The 19,366-nt window shown below is 38.7% G+C and overlaps 2 protein-coding genes across 7 annotated transcripts in view; both read left to right on the forward strand.

The window, feature by feature from the left end:
• ATP5PF (ATP synthase peripheral stalk subunit F6) overlaps positions 1-19,366 on the forward strand; it is a 411,638-nt gene that overhangs the window by 80,088 nt on the left and 312,184 nt on the right. The gene's annotated exons all lie outside the window — the stretch shown is intronic.
• The window catches only part of APP (amyloid beta precursor protein), a 249,330-nt gene that overhangs the window by 52,651 nt on the left and 177,313 nt on the right, over positions 1-19,366 (forward strand). For all 6 annotated transcript variants that reach the window (XM_012764451.2, XM_012764452.2, XM_012764453.2 and 3 more), the window contains exon 2: positions 2,716-2,883. In XM_012764451.2, coding sequence (XP_012619905.1) covers positions 2,716-2,883 — 168 coding nt within the window. The remainder of the gene's footprint in view (positions 1-2,715; positions 2,884-19,366) is intronic.

The raw sequence follows: 19,366 nt of genomic DNA on the forward strand, positions 1-19,366 counted from the left end.
AGTGTCTTTAAGGATGCTTTTGTGCTACACAATGAAAGTTATATAGTCACAAAAGACACTATATGAACCACAAAACCTAAAATATTTATTATCTGGCCTATTATAGAAAAAGTTTGCTGATTTGCTGCTCTTGAGGGTAATAAAGTGGAAGGAAATGTTTTTTGTTTATTGTTTGCCTTTTTTAAAAGAGGAGATCAAAGGCTAATTGTGGATGTAATAAGGAGCTAGATAATAGGGTGAGTGTAGTAGGTATCTATTTTCTTCTAATAGGTTATAACCCACCAAACTTAATGGTTTAAGATGATAGTTATTCTCTTACAGTTTCTGTGGGTCAGAAATTTGAGAGTAGCTCCCGGAGGAGTTCTGGCTCTGAGTCTCTCTTGAGGTTGCAGTCGAGTGTCAGCCAGAACTACAGTCACATAAACATTTGGCTGAGGCTGTAGGTTGTTTCCAAACTCACTCACTTGGCTGTTGATGGGAGACCTTAGTTCTTCACCACCTGGGCCTCTCCTCGCTGCTTGGATGGCCTCACAACATGGCGGCTGACCTCCTTCCTACTAAGTGATCCCAGAGAGCAATGAAGAACCAGGATGCCCTTCATGGCCTTGTTTTCGAAGTTACACATCATCATTTCTGCTGTATTCTGTTTGTTGCACAAACCCTGATACCTCGTGGGAGGGGACTGCCTTTGGCCATGAATTCCAGGAGGATCATGGGTGGCCTTCTTCGTGGCTGGCTACCATGGGGAGGGAAATTGTCAATTACATGCTTCTTGTGGGGATGACATGGCATCAAGCACATATATGTTGACAAGGACGTAGAACACTTTCCTTAGACACTGTACTGAACAGATGGTGGAGAAACAGAGGCATGGAGAAATACTGAGGTTGGGAGGAGAACATTCATTCAACAAAATATTTATCAGCTATGGTAAAAGGCTCATTAGTATCTCTCTTCAGTTAGGGATCAGGTTTCAAGACACGATTTGGGGACAGGAATGGGTTTGAAGGGTAAGCAGAATAAAATACCATGGGGGATACAAAGGTGATTCCATTAGTGGCTTGTAAATTCCTTAAGGACAGGGCCCTCCATGTCATAAGGCCTTATCTACAGGTATGTGATTATTATTTGACTTTCTTTACCTTTCTTGCAATGTTATTGTCTGCACTACTTATTTCAATAATAATGGCAAAATCCGTATTCTGAGGTGGAAGAGGTGAGGGGTTCCAGCTATTCCTGTTGATGATCTGGACATACTTGCCCCAGTTGCTGTTACTTAAACATCTGGCAATGTTAGAGGCAGAGTTTTGTTATTTATAGAAAAATTACTTGAAAACAGCAGCTTTTACATTCATGACTAGGTTCATTGTAAGACCTGTTTTTTGTGTGTTTTTTTTTTTTTTTGTAAAGGACATAAATCCTCTGTTATGGTTGGGTAAATATATGTAAAGATAACTAGAATGGGCAGATGTAATCCTGTTTTACATTTCTGTGGGAAGAAATGTTTGGAAACTATTTAGTTTCTTCAACTGAAATCTCTCAGTGCAATTTTAGTGTTGTTGGGTTTTCTTCTCCTGTGAACAATTTTCAGGAATGATCACAAGTTATTATGGAATCACCCCATTCTTGACTGCGTGCATGAATGGCTTCTGTTGGGAGTTAATTCTTCTGGCGTGCATGTCTCGCATTCCCTCAGCAGTTGGATTTAACAAGGGAGGAATTATCATGATTAATGTGTCTTTTGATTCCTTGGTTTCAAATAACACTTTTACTTCTGTGGGTTTATTTTTCATCTCCTGCTGAATTTTTTTTTTTCTTTTCTTTTTGGGATACCAGAACCTATTAATTGAGACAGTACAGATATTTTAGGACTTACATTTTCCCTTTTTAAAATATTTATATGAAGGTAATACCTGTACACTGAAGGGTTTGAAAATATGGAAGGCATCCTTTTCAAAGTCGTTTTCATGAAGTGGCGGATTGCCTGCAATGGTAATAGCCGAGATCTGTCACCTACTACATGGCAGGCCCAGTGTGGTTGGGGAGATAGGACACCAGCACCCTGCACATATTTTTAAGAGCTGGGACATTACTAACCATAGAATGTTCTGGGGAAAACCAAGAGGAATGGCCAACATATTCAGTTACATTTGTAGATGGTGAAATTCTACAGTAAATTTTTCTGTTGCAAATCATAATGCAGCTACATGCTAACTAATAATGCACACTGATAATGTCATGCTCAGTGCCAAAAAGTGGCAGACAGTATTACTTTCAGGCCCTTTCATCGGGCAGGGACTGGCATTGTGTTCTGTGTGTCAGTTGGAAGTTATTATGAGAATGTGGTTTCCTCAACAGTGATTGTATTTATTTTAGAGAAAACATCTTTTTGTCGTAGGAACCTTTTAGCAGGTTTCTGCAAAATCTCCTATGGGGAAATGTATACATTTTGCAATGAATAAATTCCTTTCAATATTGTTAATTTCTTTCTTTATCTCAGTGTGAAAGAAAGCACTGTTTTGTAGGTGTTTGGAAATGTCTGTAGCATATATAAAACTTAACCCGAAGGAGTGCTTGAAGGTAGGGCTGATTCATAATTGAGAATTAGCAAGAATAGAACTGTTTATGATATTGTTGTTCAGTTCCCGTTCCTCTCCCCAGCCTCTGCCTCGGAGCTATGGATTCTATAACTAACCGAAACTTGTTTTATTTCAGGTGCCCACTGACGGCAATGCCGGCCTGCTGGCTGAACCCCAGATTGCCATGTTCTGTGGCAAACTGAACATGCACATGAACGTGCAGAATGGGAAGTGGGAGTCAGATCCGTCGGGGACCAAAACCTGCATTGGCACCAAGGAGGGCATCCTGCAGTATTGCCAAGAAGTAAGTCCCGGCTGGCCGCCAACTTGCATGCATTTTTACAAAAATATAACTTCGTACATTTTGTATTTTTATATTTTATCTTTTTTTTTTCTTACAGTAGAAATCTTGGTCTCTAACGATTCACCATATCATTAATACATTTATGTGTGTTGCCCTACAATATACATACGTGTTTTTTAAAATTATATCATATCGTGATCATAAATAAACTGAGTAGTTTAAGATTCCTTAGCACTTCCTTTTATCTTTAGAATATATCCCACTATGGCTGAATAGTCAAGGTATTGTGGTTAAAAGTGCTGGAATTAATTTTTTCTGTTACCAACTTGGTATATTTGAATTCATTTACATCTGCTTGTATTCAATTTTAGCTTTTTCCACCCACTTTTACTTTTTGTGATCACACTGTTCATTCTATAAAAAAAATTATACTCAGAAAGCTCACTTACCACCCATTCTATTGATAAACATTTTCATTGTTCCTGATTTGTTCTTCTTGCAAAAGAGAATATATATTTCTCCCTTTTTTTCTTATACAAAAGAAATACAAAGTGCACTGTTCTGCACTTTGCCTTTTTATTCAACTTTCTGTCCTGGAAGTCATACCCTCTCAATTTATAGAAATCTTCATTCTTTGTATAATTCTTCCTAGTCTCTTTTTTGTTATTATTGTACAGGGTACTCCTTCGTTATTAATTCAATTTAAAATAGCTAGAGTCCCAGGCATTTTATCTCACAATTCTTACACAACTGTCTATTCTAGGACATGTGGCTGTTTATATTAATATTTTAAGAACATTTATAGGAATTAATCTTAAGCTTCTTGGCAAAGCAACATTCTTTACACTCAGTATAAACAGCAGATAGCCTGGCAACATTTTCCTTGTTAAAAACTTTTTTGTACTAGGAATTTTCCTTTAACATTCTTGGATTGAAAATGAAACATTATTGTTATTAAAATATTTTTATTTTTAATTATAACCATTAAAATTGTTATTTAGATGTTTAATCTTTTTGGAAAGCACTCTTTCAGAAAGGACAGTCTATAATTCCTAACTTGTGTTTTAAGAAGCAAAAAAGCACCATATTATCACAATATGTTACATATTAGGTAATTTTTATCTTGAAAGGAATATGAACCATGATGTGAAAAGAGAATTCTTCATGTTTAAGTGGGAATCACTAGTACTTATGTCATATATATATATATATATTTTTGATTCTACCTGTTTACTATTAAGTAGGGGTTATTAATAAATTAACTTTTTCCCAGATGTGACTTTTGTGAAGTATCCATTTTAGAAATAATATTCATATTCTGCTGATTTGTTCTGAGTTCCTCTAGTACAATTTTGTAGATAAGTTATGAATTTGGTAAATTGGAACTCTGTGCATGCTTATATACAGATTATGTTGGATGTTAATAGAATTTAAAGGATAGAATTCATATTTAGTTAATGATATTGACTAAGTTGTCCTTTTCTGGTACATGACTATTTTGATATGTGTGTCATAGCTTGCATCCAAGTTTTTTCTTCCCTTAGTTTTACTTAGGAATAACCAGATGTTTTTACATTTGTATGATGGCCATACTTTTGTTGACCCTGGGAACACTCCTTATTTCCCACTAATGCCTGGGTGGCTTTACTTCCTGGGTTACTCTGTTGTTCGTCCCAGGGCTAACTAAGCCACAAAGTGGTTCTTCTCGTTTAAAACTTTGCCAGGTTGTTGGTGGCCATGGGGTGGGAGGAAAGACAATAAGTCCTTTGGCTGTCTTCTTCCTCTTGGAATTCTGGTATTATCCGTCCTTCTCTGCTCACTGTTTACCCATGGAGGTCTTGTAGGATGATACACATCAGCCATATTCTTAGACAAACAACAGGCTGGATAAGTCAGAAAGGGCCAAGACTGCAGGCTTTGCCACCCATTTTAATGAATTTGCTCTGCATTCTGTAGCAACAGGAAGTCATTAAAGGCGTTTATTTATTTTTGTTTTAAAGAAGGGGAGTGACTGTAGATTTGCATTTTAAAAAGTCACCCTCTTGCTATGTCACTATGTCCCATTCTCAGTTCCCTCAGAGCCTGCCCTAGAGGAGCCTGTAGCCCCATGCCCTCTAGTACAGTAAGTAGCCACTGGCCACACGTGGCCGTTGAGCCCTTGAAATGTGGCTAGTCCAAACCGATGTGTGCTGTAAGGATAAGATAAATACCGTATTTCAAAGATTTAGTATGAAAAAGCATATAACACATTAATAACTTTTATAATTATTTCATATTGAACTGATTACACTTTAAATATATTGTTAAATACAACATAAATATTATTAAATACCTATATATATATAGTTCAAACTGTTTTTCACCTGGTTTTTTTTGTACTTTTCCTTTTTTGGCTACTAGGAAATTTGAAATGACATGGGCAGTTTGCATTCTATTTCCGTTGAACAGTGCTGCTCGCCCCATGGTCCCATGCCACCTGTGACCTGGGCTACAAGGGTCTGAGATCTCATGATCTGCCAAGTGAGAGAGGGTAGAATTCGGGGGTCCCCCCATACCTTCCAACAGAACTTTACTGGTGGTTGGTAGTAAGAGAGGAAGGCTTGTTTTGAGTCATTTTAAATATAGCTTTCATTAAAAATATTTTATTTATTTATTTTTTTTATTTTGGCATATTATAGGGGTACAGATTTTAAGGTTTCAATAAATGCTCTTCCCTCCCCTCCCCCCACAAGTCTGAGTTTCCAGCATGACCATCCCCCAGATGGAAAAATATTTTAATGTGAGATAATTATGTGACTACTATAAGATTCACATATACATATATTCATATATACACACATAATACTATAGAAGCCTAGTGTTTTTTTCTTCCTCCTTCAAACGTATACCTCTGGGTGATAAGGGGGCAGTGATGAATAGAACATAGGACCTGTTCTTTAAAGGGGAAGAAAGGTTTGTAAAGTCACAAATTTAGCAATCTCAAAACTGACATGGTGACAATGATGTGGATGCTAATACTATCTAACCTTTATTGAGCATTAACAAAGTGCCAGCTACAGTGATAAGTCCTTACATTCATTTTACCCACCTGATCTTGATGACACCTCTGGAAAACAACCCAGGAATGAACCCTGGGGAATTGCGACATTTAAGGGGAACAAAGAGAAACAATGCTATCAGAGGAGGATGAGCAATGGCCAGAGACATAGATAAGAAGTAGGAAGTGCTTTGTGCTAGAAGTCAACCTGGACTAATTTCTAAACAGGGGAAATCACGAGTGCAAGTGTGATACAAACTGAAAGTGATTGAAGTGTAATTATTGATAAGGTAGAATCATGTTTCTCATGCAAAATGAACACGTCAAAGATTTTATTCAATTAATTAATTGAGGTAAACTGTAAGGTGCTAAAACTAGTCCATTTTGACTTAGAAAGATTTAAATTCTTTTCCCAGCACACTTCATTTTTATGGCTATGAATAGGAATCATCTGGAATTATCTGGATTATCATGGAATTATTTCCATGGGACAGGAAACACTTGCACTGTTATCATTTGTCTACAGTGTCTACCCTTACAGAGTTATAAAACAGCCTCCTCTGTAGCAAGTCAACAAGAGGAATTCACCCTGTAGAACCGGATAATCCTTTTCCCTACCACCCCCAAGGTTCAGAAGACAACACCTGCATTCTACTGCTGAGATACCCAGGAATCTCTTTTGCTTATATCTGTATCTCCGACACCATTTTTGGTGACAAAACATTGTTATCACAAATGAGAGGTATTGTTGACACCCTGAGGATAGTAATTTCTGTAGAATAGGGTGGGGTGAGTCTAATTGCCTAGGTTTCAGGAAGAATAACATGAAGGAGTGGGGAAGTCAGCTGTAGACTCTGAGGAAAGACCTAGAGGTGAACAGCTTGAGGGCCATTCAAGGCAAAAGGAAAGGCTTTGTTCTTTGTGGTGTTTTCTGGTTTTTTTTAAATGGAAGGGACTTAAGCTAGAGGAAGCTGACTTGTGGGAAGTACACACTACACTCAAGTATCTATGAGAACTAGGTTCTGTCAGAACTAGAGAGAAAGGGAGACTGGCTGAGTCTTGGACAGGAGAAGGAACATCTCTTCTGAGAAATGGAAATGAGGAAATAGTAAGGGTGGGTTACTTAGGTCTTTTGTCACCCTTCTGTTACTAGGTGACAAAAACCCACTAAACAGTTTGTTGGTCTGGAGGATATTTTTATCATTGATGGGAAGGATCCTGATGGGGGTAGCTTACACATGTGGTCCCCAACCCTCTGGCGAGGACTGGTTCTGGTCTGAGGCCTCTTAGGAACTGGGCAACACAGCAGGAGGTGAGTGGTGGGAAAGTGAAGGAAGCTTCATCTGTATTTCTGTATTTACAGCCACTCCTCTTCGCTCAACTCACTGCTTGAGCTCTGCCTTCTGTGAGATCAGCGCTGGGGAGCAGCTGCAAATGTAGTAAATGTGCTGGAGTCATCCCTAAACCACCCCCCATCGTCTGTGGAAAAAATACCTTCCATGGAACTGGTGACAAAAAGGTTGGGGACTGCTGGCTTACACAATTAAAAAAAAAAAATGCACAGAGACAGCATCCTGGAACCAAGGCTCAGTGCTGCCTAGAATTTCTCTGTTAGGGTTTCCCTTGTGTTCTGCTTACCCTTCTTTTTTTATGTTCACTCATTTTTTCCTCGTAAGATGAGCTTCCTGTAGTAGACAGGCAAGATGGCAGTCAGTAGCTCTGGGTGTGTGTAGTGTCTGCTTAGTATCCCAGTGTTCTCCCCATGTGCATTGTGATTCCAGGGAGGGTTTCTGTTTGGCCCTTCTTTTGGTCGCATACCCACCCTTGGACCAGACACCATATCTGTTTGTACCTGGTACCTGGACTCGCCCACCTTGGGCGTGGCCATGTGTTGTGGGGAGGGGAGCTGTTACCAGAGAAGGAATGAAGAATGGCATGAGTGGATTAGAATAACAACCACAGAGTTGCAACACTGTGGGTATGGATGAGAAAAGTTTCGTGGATTGGAGAGAGGGAGTTGAGGGAACTGATCTTGCATCCTGACTTTAACCCACTTACAGGGGCAGTATTGGGAGGCAGCGTGAAGAGATGTTCACTCAGAACTTTTAAACAGTGCCTGACATTTTCTATCGAATTGTGCGTCTTGAACTATCTAGAATATTGTTTATTGATATTTTAGGGTCTTCCTGCCACTTTCCACATTGTAGCTATTCTGGTATTTTTCTTTTATAATTAGAAATAATGAATAGTTTTCATTAGTAGGTTAGAATTTTTTTGTGTGTTGCTGGAAAATGTTTATTTTGCCTTACTCTTTTTTTAACTTCATGTTTTTATTTTAGACAGTATTGATTGATTCATTGCTAGGAATGACAAGGGAAATAATACACTCACAATTTTTTCTACCTCTCCTCACAGGTTTTGTAAATTATGTTATTTTTCTATTTCCTTTTTTTTTTTCCTTCAGAAAGACATATCTCTGGATATTTTGTATTTTCAAAGTTATAATCTTAACCATCTCTTCTATTACTGTAATTCTCACCCGTAGGGTCTCTCTTTAACTGGATTCATTGTTTACAGACTGTCTTTGCACAAAAGTGTCTCAATCCTTGTATTATTTACTTTGATTCCTTCTTTTGTTGGATGACTTTCATCTTAGTTATTTCCAGAAGTTGTTCTTTACAGAATAATTACTGAACAATAGCTTAATGAGGTGTAGAATTCCAGGTTGATGGGTATTTTGTTCAGCACCATGAAGATATTTATCCACTGGATTCTGGCATCTATCCTTGAGCAATTCCTTTTTTTTTGTTAATACACAGAAACCATTACTATTAGTTACCATTAACAGGGTTTCTCATTTAATGATTTTTTTCCCCTCCCAATAGCGAGTGATTTTTTTTAATGCACTCACTTCATTTCTCATGACCAAAACCCAGATGTTGTAGAGACAGCTAGCTGAGTCAGAGAGGCAGCTGTTAGCAGTCTGTGGTCCTAGAACAGAAGGAAACCAACTGAACTCATGACTATGACCTTGTTTTGACTGTTTGCTAACCATTTTAACTCACTCGTTAAATTTGTTTTTCCAAAGGATTGCTTTGCATTGTAGATACTGGTGCTTGGCTTCATATGATGTGTTAAATAATAACATGCACTTTGATGGTGAATTACCTAGTCTGTGACTAGTCTCATGTTCCTCTGAATTTGTATTCGCTGCTATTGGGCTATTTTGCTGTTATTACTAATAGTGTCATTTTTACCCCTGATTTCTTTGGTTCTATTCTTGGTCAAGGGCAAGATTTGGAAGAAAAGGTAGAAATTGAGTCTTTTATCTTTGCTTCTGACTCTAAGCCCTTATAAAGTTGATTGAGAAGATGGTTGGAATTTATGGTTTAAGTTGAGAATTTATTTAATCTATGCATTTTATCCTAAGTCCTCCAAATTCCTGGTGCCTTTATATTCCTTCCTGTTCCTTAATCGTAATAGTTTTGCTTCTGTCCAGTCATCTTTCAAGCACTGGCTTTTCATTGCATTTAAAAAACATTTTTTTATTAGCACCACGTAAGGTTTTTCTTTCTTTTATTCATCAGGTATTTATTGAGGACTGTTATAGACTGAATGTTTGTGTGCTCTCAATCCCCATGTATTGAAACCCTTGCCCTCAGTGTAAGGTATTTGGAGATGGGACCTTTGGGAGCTGATTGGTGTTAGATGACGTTATGAGGGTGGGGCTCTCATGATGGGATTAGTGCCCTTATAAGAAGAGGCACCAAAGAGCTTGCTCTCTCTCCTTGCTCACACAAAGAATAGGTCATGTGAGAACACAGTGAGAAGGTGGCTGTGTCTAGCAGCCAGGAGGAGAGCCCTCACCAGAACCCAGCCGTGCTGGCACCTTGATCTCAGATTTCGGGCTTCACGGTTGTTAAGCCACACAGAGTATGGTATTTTATAATAGCATCCCAAGCGAAGACAGGACCTGCTGTGGTCTGTTACTGAAAAGTCAGCACTTGTCCACAAGGCTGAAGAAGAAGAATGAGGACAAGTGGTTCGAGGAGGAAGGAAAGAGAGTTTACGTTGCCAGCAAAGGAGGAAAAATGGTAGACCTTCTCGTCTCAACATCCCAAATTTCCTCACCATTCACAGAAATACAGAGTTTATAAAGGATGGGTTTTCAGCTTTAGGCAATTACAGTTGCTAATTCTGATTACCCCATCTCCGCCAAAGACAATCTCCTGACCTCTGCCCAGGATCTCTCTTTACCAGGTCAGGCTGGGCCATCTCCTGTTGCACAAATAAGCAAAAGACTTATCCTGCCCCTCCCAACCACTGGCCTGAAGCAGGGATTTAGGCTTTAGAGATAGGAAGTATTTTTTGCCATTTTTTTCTAGGCCATTCCCTCTGTTACAGCTCCTATAGGCAAAATGGACCCCAAGTGTTGCTGAGAATTAACATTTCTAGAGATCATGTCTTACAAAGCATTTTATCCAACACCTAGTTCTGACCAGAGCATCCTAGCCATCATTTAGTAAGTGCATGTGGATTCCTGTTGTTGGCATGTGGGTTGGAGCCATAGGGGCAGGCGCTCTTCGTCCAAGACAGCCTCCCCTAAAGTAGAACCGGTGCTTTCTTTTGCAGAGACAATTTCTTTCCATTGATAAGAATTCTAAAGAGATTTTTTAGGCAAGAGTTGGGGAACTGTTGGCCCATAGTCCAGTTTTGCCCTCAGTTTACTTTCACCCATTTAAGATGCAAGTGCCAAGATATATATTCAATAGTAGAATCATAAGTTCCTAATATGACTTTAAATACTCAGTTGTAATATCCCAAATGATCACGAAGTATGCTTCCTAAAAACAGTAAGCAAGCCAAATCCCTGGATTGTTTTATTTCTTGTTTATGTTTGTTGTTTGAAGTTTTAAGGTAGTTTGTGTGTATAATAATAGATGACCACAGTAGAGCTTCAGTTATTTCCCTCTGTGGTTCTTTGATAGAAGAAACTGCCTTTCCTCTTTTCTATACTACTTGAAAAAATTCACATTGTTTCCAATTTAATTTTTACCTCTAGTATAGCATCATGGAAACAACTTGAGTATAACTATATAAATTATTCCTCATTTAACAGCATAAAGTGGCCACTTGCCTTAATGAGCTGTTACAGTACTCATATTTTGGCCCAAGGAGATAATAAATATAAATAGAACAAAACTAAGATAATATTCCTCTTGAAAATATACTAAACCCTGGGAACAAAAATTAGAATTGTTAGATTTTATTGTCCTCTTTCTTTGGGATGAAAAGAGATTTTTCAAAAAACATTTGAAGGCTTTGGGATTCGAGAAGAATAAAGGAAATGTACTTTTTAATTTTACATCTCAAGAATCTATTTTCCTCCCTCCCTCCCCCTTCCCTCCCTCCCTCCCTCCCTCCCTCCCTCCCTCCCTTCCTTCCTTCCTTCCTTCCTTCCTTCCTTCCTTCCTTCCTTCCTTCCTTCCTTCCTTCCTTCCTTCCTTCGTTTTCCCCTCCCCTCCCCTCCCCTCCCCTCCCCTCCCCTCCCCTCCCCTCCCCTCTCCTCTCCTCTCCTCTCCTCTCCTCTCCTCTCCTCTCCTCTCCTCTCCTCTCCTCTCCTCTCCTCTCCTCTCCTCTCCTCTCCTCTCCTCTCCTCTCCTCTCCTCTCCTCTCTTCTTTCTTCTCTTTCTCTCTCTCTCTTTTTCTTTTTCTTTTCTTTCTTTTTTTTTTTTTAGACAGGATCTTGCTCTGTTGCCAAAGTTAGAGTGCCATGGCGTCATCAAACCTCACTGCAACCTCAAACTCCTGGGCCCAAATGATCCTCCTGCCTCAGCTTCTCGAGTAGCTGGGACTACAGGCAGGCACCACTGCACCCAGCTAATTTTTCTGATTTTAGTAGAGAGGGGGTCTTACTTTTGCTCAGGCTGATCTTGGACTCCTGACCTCAAAGGGCTCCTCCTGCTTTTGCCTGCCAGAATGCTAGGATTACATGCATGAGCCACTGAGCTCAGCCTTCAAGAATCTATTTGTTCCCAAGTTTAACACAGGCAGATATAGTCAGTATTTACTGGGTGCTGTTGAGTGGCAGGTTATCCTTCTTGACTCATAAGGAAGAGAATTTAGAAAAATGTTAAGGGTGGAATGAGACTGTAGGCGTCTTAACTATAAATCTGGGGATTTGAGATCTAATTCTGGTGATAAAAAGGAGCTATGGGAGATTTTTAGCATGAGTATTTGCTGGTCAAGACATTTTTAGAAAAATTAGCTTGCTTCCAAGCTAGGTTAGTTTGGGGAGAGAAGGGGCTTAAAATCACAAAATATTGGGTAAAGGGATGTGGAAAATCATCTTGCCTGCCCCCCTCATTCTGTAGATGAGCCTATGACACCCCATATGCTATGATAAGGGCATCATTGCTTTTTGACAACTGAGCAGCCCAGGAAGGCTGCCTATTCAATCTTAGGCCATGTCCTCACTTTATGGTAGGAACAGACAGGCATGTGTTGTAAAAGTTAAATATTGTCAGTTAAACAAGAAATTGTATAAGTTCCAGCACTGTACTTCTAAGGAAAGAACTTGAAACACGGGCCCTGCTGCCCTGCATTGCTAATATGCAGAGCACCTCCCTAAGGGCCTTCCTGAAGGTGTGGTCGGCTCTGGTAACCTCCACAGGGAGCAGGTGTGTGGAGGGAGCTTTGAGCGATGTAAGCCTTAGGCACAAAGATTTCCAGTTGAGAAAGTGAGAGACAGGTTAATTTGGCTTTGTTTATAATCTCTTTCACTAGATTATGGGTTTAAGGTCTTTTATTTCCTAAGTGTTTTCTTTTCTACAGTTAACAGTATCTGTTTTCTGTTTCTTTAACCTTCTGGCTCTAAATGAACAGTTGTTTTGTCTATAGATTAACAGGATCAGCGAACAAAGCACACCAGTACCTGAACAAAACAAAAACTGCCTATTTGATGAGTTGAACAAAACTATTTCCCTTTCCCAACTTTCTACTGTAAAATACATAACTGAACATAGGCTTCCCAGACAAGAATTGTTTCTCAACCTTTCTGTTTGCATTCTACAGTAATACGAAATTAAAATTAAAAGCAAACAGTGATCTTTTTCACACATAACCAACTTTGAGGGCATGCTATGTACACTTTGTTAGATACATACTGTATACACTGGATTAAGTGAAACAATTTTTGAATAGAGGTATTGGATCACCTATATATGAGTATGGATATGTTTTATGCATTAATGATCTGTAGTCTGTATAAATGTAAGAATTGCTTGCACTCACCTCTCCACCCCACATGCCCGGTTGGGTTTTTACATCTAGCACTTTGAAATTAGAATGACTTTTCAGTTGAACAGGGTTCTTTGACAGTATTTTCCGACTCTGGGTATGAATGTGTGGATATAACAATATATTTATATATACTGTCAGTAGCAGAATTGGGCCCAGATTACAAGGAAATATGCTGGTGCCCTGCAGCATTTTGCCACCTTTGCATTTACATAAGGCCATCATTGTGAAAAGCAGCACTGCTTACACTTCCCATTATTGCAGTAGTGTTTCATCAGCTGTGTGTTCTGTCTCAGCACCTCATTAAGATGCAAGCGGGGAAGGTTTTCAGTTTCCAGTTCTCTTTCTCAATTAAATTACATATTCTGATTTCAGTATCCCCTATCATTAACAGAATTTATATTGAGAACAGTTTAAGATGTGACTCCTCTTTGTATTCCAGAAAAATTTAAAGTATGTCATTTAAATCTAGAAACAGAAATATACTGTCTAGGACATAGTTTGTCTTGTTTTATACACTAAAATTTAAGTAGTTTAAAACTTACAGTTAATTAATATTACTCTGTGAGTGCTTGGAAATGGCACCTGTTTTAGTTCTAGTTTCATCTTCCGTAAAATGGAGCAATGACTAACTCATAGAGGATTCTGTGACATGCTACACACAAACCATTTGCAGTGATGTCTGGCACTTAGTAAACCCTCATTTATTATATATTTTTCTTGTTCTTCTCTTGGTTATGTTCTTTGAAAAAGGAATTGGTATATAAAAGCTTTCAGAAGGTAAAAATATCCATGATTAGGCTACTCCTGAAACATATTTCATAGAGCTTTTCATTCTTTGTTTTATGCATATATTCATATATACCAGCTGCAATCAAGCAGATAGAATTTGTGTCTTGGGTTTTGCTTTTTCACGTGGAATGTAAATTTAGAAAACTGTTTCCTCTGGACTAGATTTTTTTTTTAACTTTTAAATGCAAAATTTCAAGCACATATAAAATCAGAAAGAGCAGTAAAATAACCCACCATGTACCTATCATTCAGCTTCAGAAATTATCAAGTTTAGTAGTCTCTTGCTCCTGGGTTAAGTCTGGAATGCAAGTTTTTTATCTTAACTATTCAGGGTCTCTGTTAATTCTAGCAAGACACTGTACAGATTTGTTGCTCATTCCTTTTGTTAACCTATAAATTAAGGGGTGCTAAAGCATCACATTACTCATTGATTTTTGACTTACATATTGAAAAGATCATTTTATTAGTATCACATAATTCCTAGCATTTTTAAAAAATAAATTTCTTTGAAATGCAGTTAGATAGAATGAACAACATCTGATAATACAATAAAGTGACTATAATCAATAATAAATTAGGATATACTTTAAAATTACTAAAAGAGTAGAACTGGAATGTTCCTAACAAAGAAATGTTAAATGCCTGTGATGGATATCCCAATTACCCTGATTTGATTAATTCACATTGTATGCCTGTATCCAAACATTACATGTGCCCTATAAATATATACAACTATTATGTAACCATAATGATTAAAAAGAAAGAAGTGTCTTTGAGAATTTGGTTAAACATGATTTTGGAAATTGAATGACTAAAAAGAAAAGTAGGCAAATTATTTTCAGAATTAATAGCCATTTCTAATTTCTGTTTACTTTGTCCATTAACTTAGTTTTAGCCTTTGATTAGCCACATTTGATTGTGTATTCTTGAGATACTCTTGGACAATGGGAATTGAGTGTATATGAACAGGACTTTTGATATTAATCACTTGTCCTAGATGGCCTGTTTGCAAAAGGGACTTCTAGGTTCTCCTATGTGCCCTAATGTTGGGCATAGAGAACAGTTTCTGTAGGACTCTGACATGTGTCTTAAAGAAATATTTTTATATTTCTGTGTATATATAACTACATGTTTTTGGCTTTCTTATATATCTCAGTGTCTTTTCTTTGTGTATTTAGCAACTTACATATCTTCTTGTCTGAGATCAGTGTATTTCCAACTCAGAGAGACAGAAAAGAAAGATTTTAGTTTTTTAAATTTATAATAAAAATGTTCTAATAGTGACCAAGTTTTAAGGTATTTCTGCAGTGGGCCAAACCACTTAGGCTACCAATGATAACTTTTTAATATAGATCTAAGATTGTTTCTACTCTACCTGTTTCCTGGCTGTTACAATTTGAAATTTCTTTAACTCTCTTGAAAAAAATGTATTTTGTGTACTGACACATTAGCCTTTAAAGGTAAAACATGGCTTTTTGGTCAGATAGGTAGGCTGCTATCCAGGTTCCTGGACCAGTTCAATGGGCCCTTTTAGCCTAAGTGAGGGCCTGGCTTTTAATGTCTTCCTAAGCATTTTTCTTGGTTGCGTGTTTATTCATGTTAATCTACTGCTTCTTATAAAAGATGCTGTATTATTTGTATGAGTTGCCACGTGTACTTGGAAGAACAATTTTGAAAGTCATTGAGATGCTCATTTTTCTCAAAAGCTCATAATCCAATAACTACTTAGAATATCTTATTTAAAAAATAGACTTATAATATCCAATGGAAGCTTAGTGTGTACTGAATTTCCCTAAATGAGTGGATTCCAACCTTAGCCAGAAATACATGTTAACTATTAATCAGACACTTAACTGTGCAATCATAGGGTTGGCCACTGTAATAATTATATGATTTGATATAAAATGAATTATATTGCCCCTGCCTTCAGGGAGTATATACTCTAATAGGGCAAGATGGCTCATAGATGGAATGGCGGGTTGGAAGTGCTCAGTGATCAGCTGAAGTGATGGGAGGAAGTGGAAGGGTAGTGTTGTCTGGGCACAGAGATCGAAGGGCTCATGTGGGGAGATGGGGAGATGTGGGGGGTCGGTATCAGTGAACCAACATTTGAGCAGGACCTTTTACTTGGGTTTTGTTCAGTTGGAAGGAACGTAAAGCTACTAAAGTAGCTTGTGTTTAGAAATGGGGCTTCCTGAAGGGGACAGAATCCAATTCCTGAAGCCCTGACTCACAGGGGTTAGAGGTCACCAGGCAGCCCCTGTGGGATCCTGCCTTGTGGGTCTGTCTCTCATCTTTGCTCCTCTGCATATTTCCCTACATTCATCCCCTAGACCGGATGCCTCTTCGGGTGCCTAGTTCACGATCCCTGGTAGGGTCCGACATGCTCCACCTCTGGCTCTGACTTATCTTGACTTCTAGTCGAGCATCCTCATCTAGCAGGAGCCTGTGTGTGTTCTCTTGAGGGAGAGAATGCGATTAACAGTTTGCTTTCCACTGGCTCTCACCAGCCATAGGGATGGAGCTGCAGAGTTGAAATACGGCCACAGCCACTACCGAGTCCTCCTTCCAAGAAGGGCTGAGGCTTGGAACACCACAAAGACGAGGGAGGGGCTGGCAGCCTCCTGATAGCCTTAAAACCAAAGATAATGAATGTGGGGCGCCATAGGGAGGCTACAGAGTGCCAAATTGCCTTTCCTGCCCTTCAGGAAAGGGCCTTTTCACTGGGCAGGCAGTGCAGATATGTACTTGACGCAAATGTGAGGCACACTGTGATAAATACCATCAAGCATTCCCTAAGAAGGCTTGGCATTATATTGCGCTGTGAGCAGAGGAGGTTTGTCCACATGGGGGAGGACCCTAATGGGCTTGGGCATTTGAAGTGTGGTGTAAGGGATCTTGAGTAGAGTGTGTTTGGAACACAGTATATTTTTACAGCAAGTGTTCTTTGTAGCTGTAATTTAGGAAGATGTGTAGGAATTGAGGACACATTATTTTTCTAGTAGCTGACACAGGCAGGGATTTGCTTCTGCTTTATTTTAAGCATATATTAATATAGTTGTAGTTATCTCGAGTCCTTTTTTTTTTATAAGAAAATACTCATGATTGGGTTTCACATAAGAATCATTTTAGAAAAGAAGTGGGGCATGAGAGTTGGGATTTGCTAATGTTTGTTGTATTAGAAAATTATTAGCACTGCTTGTGTTAGCAATATGGGTACCTGTTAGAAAATGCATGCAAATTAAATAGCTTAAGGAACTCACGTCTTTATTTTTTTTTGTTAAGATTTGAGATGCTCAGGTGACCAGCATTGTATTCGTGAATACTGTGTATCTTGCAGTGAACAGTGTGGAAACTGTTCATTTTTCAATCTGAAGTAAAATACTTTCAAGAAAAAAAAAAAAAGATTTGAGATGCTGCAAAGAAAAACATTGATCTGATGCTTGTAATCGCACTAATTCCCCCTTATTCGCAGGGGATATGTTCTAAGACCCCTAGTGTAGCAGTCTCCAACCTTTTTGATGTCAGGAACTGGTTTCATGGAAGACAGTTTTATCCACGGGGAGTGGAGAGGAAAGGAGAGGATGGTTTCCGCATGATTCCAGTGCATTACATGTATTGTGCAGTCACACCTCTCTGCTAATGATCATCTGTATTTGCAGCCGCTCCCCAGCACTAGCATCACCGCCTCAGCTCCACCTCAGATCACCAGGCGTTAGATTCTCCTAAGGCGCACACAACCTTACTGAGCATGTGTAAAGAGCATGCGCAGTTTACAGTAGGGTTTGTGCTCCTGTGAGGATCTAATGCCGCCACTGATCTCACAGGAGGCAGAGGTTATGCGATGATGTGAGGAGTGGCTGTAAATACAGATGAAGTTTAGCTGGCCTCCCCCACCTCCTGCTGTGCGGCCTGACTCCTAACAGGCCAAGCTAGTACCTATCACTGGCCTGGGGGCTGGGGGCTGAGGACTGCAGCCCTAGTAGATGCCTGAAACCACGGATAGTAAGTATCAAACCTACGTATACTGTGTTTTTTCCTATATATCCATACCTATGATAAAGCTTAATTTATAAATTAGGCACAGCAAAGGATTAACAACAATAACTGTTAATAAGATAGAGCAATTATGACAATATGCCATCACTGTTATTGTGCCTTGGAGCCATTATTAAGTAAAATAAAGATGACTTGACCACAAGCACTGCAATACAAGTCTACCTGATAACCAAGACTAAGTAACCAACAGGCAGGGATACAGTGTGGATAAAGGGATAATTCGCATCCCGGTTGGGATGGAGCGAGCATGGCATGAGATTTCATCACACTACTCAGAATGGCACATGATTTAAAACTTATGAATTGTTTACTTCTGGAGCTTTCCATATAATAGTTTTAGACCACAGCTGACTGCAGGTAACTGTGGAAGGCAAAACTGTGGATTAGGTGGGACTACCATAATTGTGGTGAAACGTCAGGAATTTATCTAGCCACAATGACATTTGTGTGTTTAATTATTTTAATTTTTATTCTTAACTAAAACTATGAACTAAACTCTTTTTTCAACCTAAAAATGCTTATATGGATATATACTGGAGTTATTTAATAAAAATCTAGGCATAATATCATTGGGCATTTTTGTCAGAATTATAATGTTTGTTTCATTTGTTTTGCTGTTTGCTTTCTGAGTTGGGAGAGAGTTGTGCATGTGGTAATCACTTTCTCTAAAGGGCCTTGCAGTGCTTCAGAAGAAATTGTGTTACTTTGATTGTTGCTATTCCTACCCCTTTAAATATACCTCCTGATTTTAGAACAGCAAAATTGTATTATCTTTGGCAAATCCAAATTAATAACCCCTTATCTCTGAGTAAAAGTAACTGAATCAGATTGAAGTTACTGGTTTCATTTTAGTAGGGCAGTAGGCAAAATATGCATGGGCTCTATGTGGTTCAGATTTTTTATAATCTCCATAGCCATCTGCATATTAACACCTGTCATTGTCAGTGTTATGGAGGGAGAAAATGAACCATGGGAAAATAACACACAAAGTATGCCCTAGATTTCATGGTGGGAACTGGAAGTAAATTCTGTGTTTGACTGATTACTATATGAAGCTCTAGTAATCGTTAGAGAGAAGCCCCATCTTCACGGATTTTAATATGTCAATTTGTAATTCTACCTGCTTAAAAGTTTTCAAGCTAATAAGTTACTGCTTTGTTGCACTGCCGGGTTTTACCATAGGAATCCGAAGAATGCATGCAACCAACCTGTAAGAGTTCCTTTTCTCCTACTAATCAGTTTGTATCCTGCAAACAGTGTGTTGGTTTTAAATTGAAAAGAAGGAACCATGATGTG

The sequence above is a fragment of the Microcebus murinus genome, chromosome 1 (genome assembly GCF_040939455.1).
Source record: "Microcebus murinus isolate Inina chromosome 1, M.murinus_Inina_mat1.0, whole genome shotgun sequence".
Lineage (NCBI taxonomy): Eukaryota > Metazoa > Chordata > Mammalia > Primates > Cheirogaleidae > Microcebus > Microcebus murinus.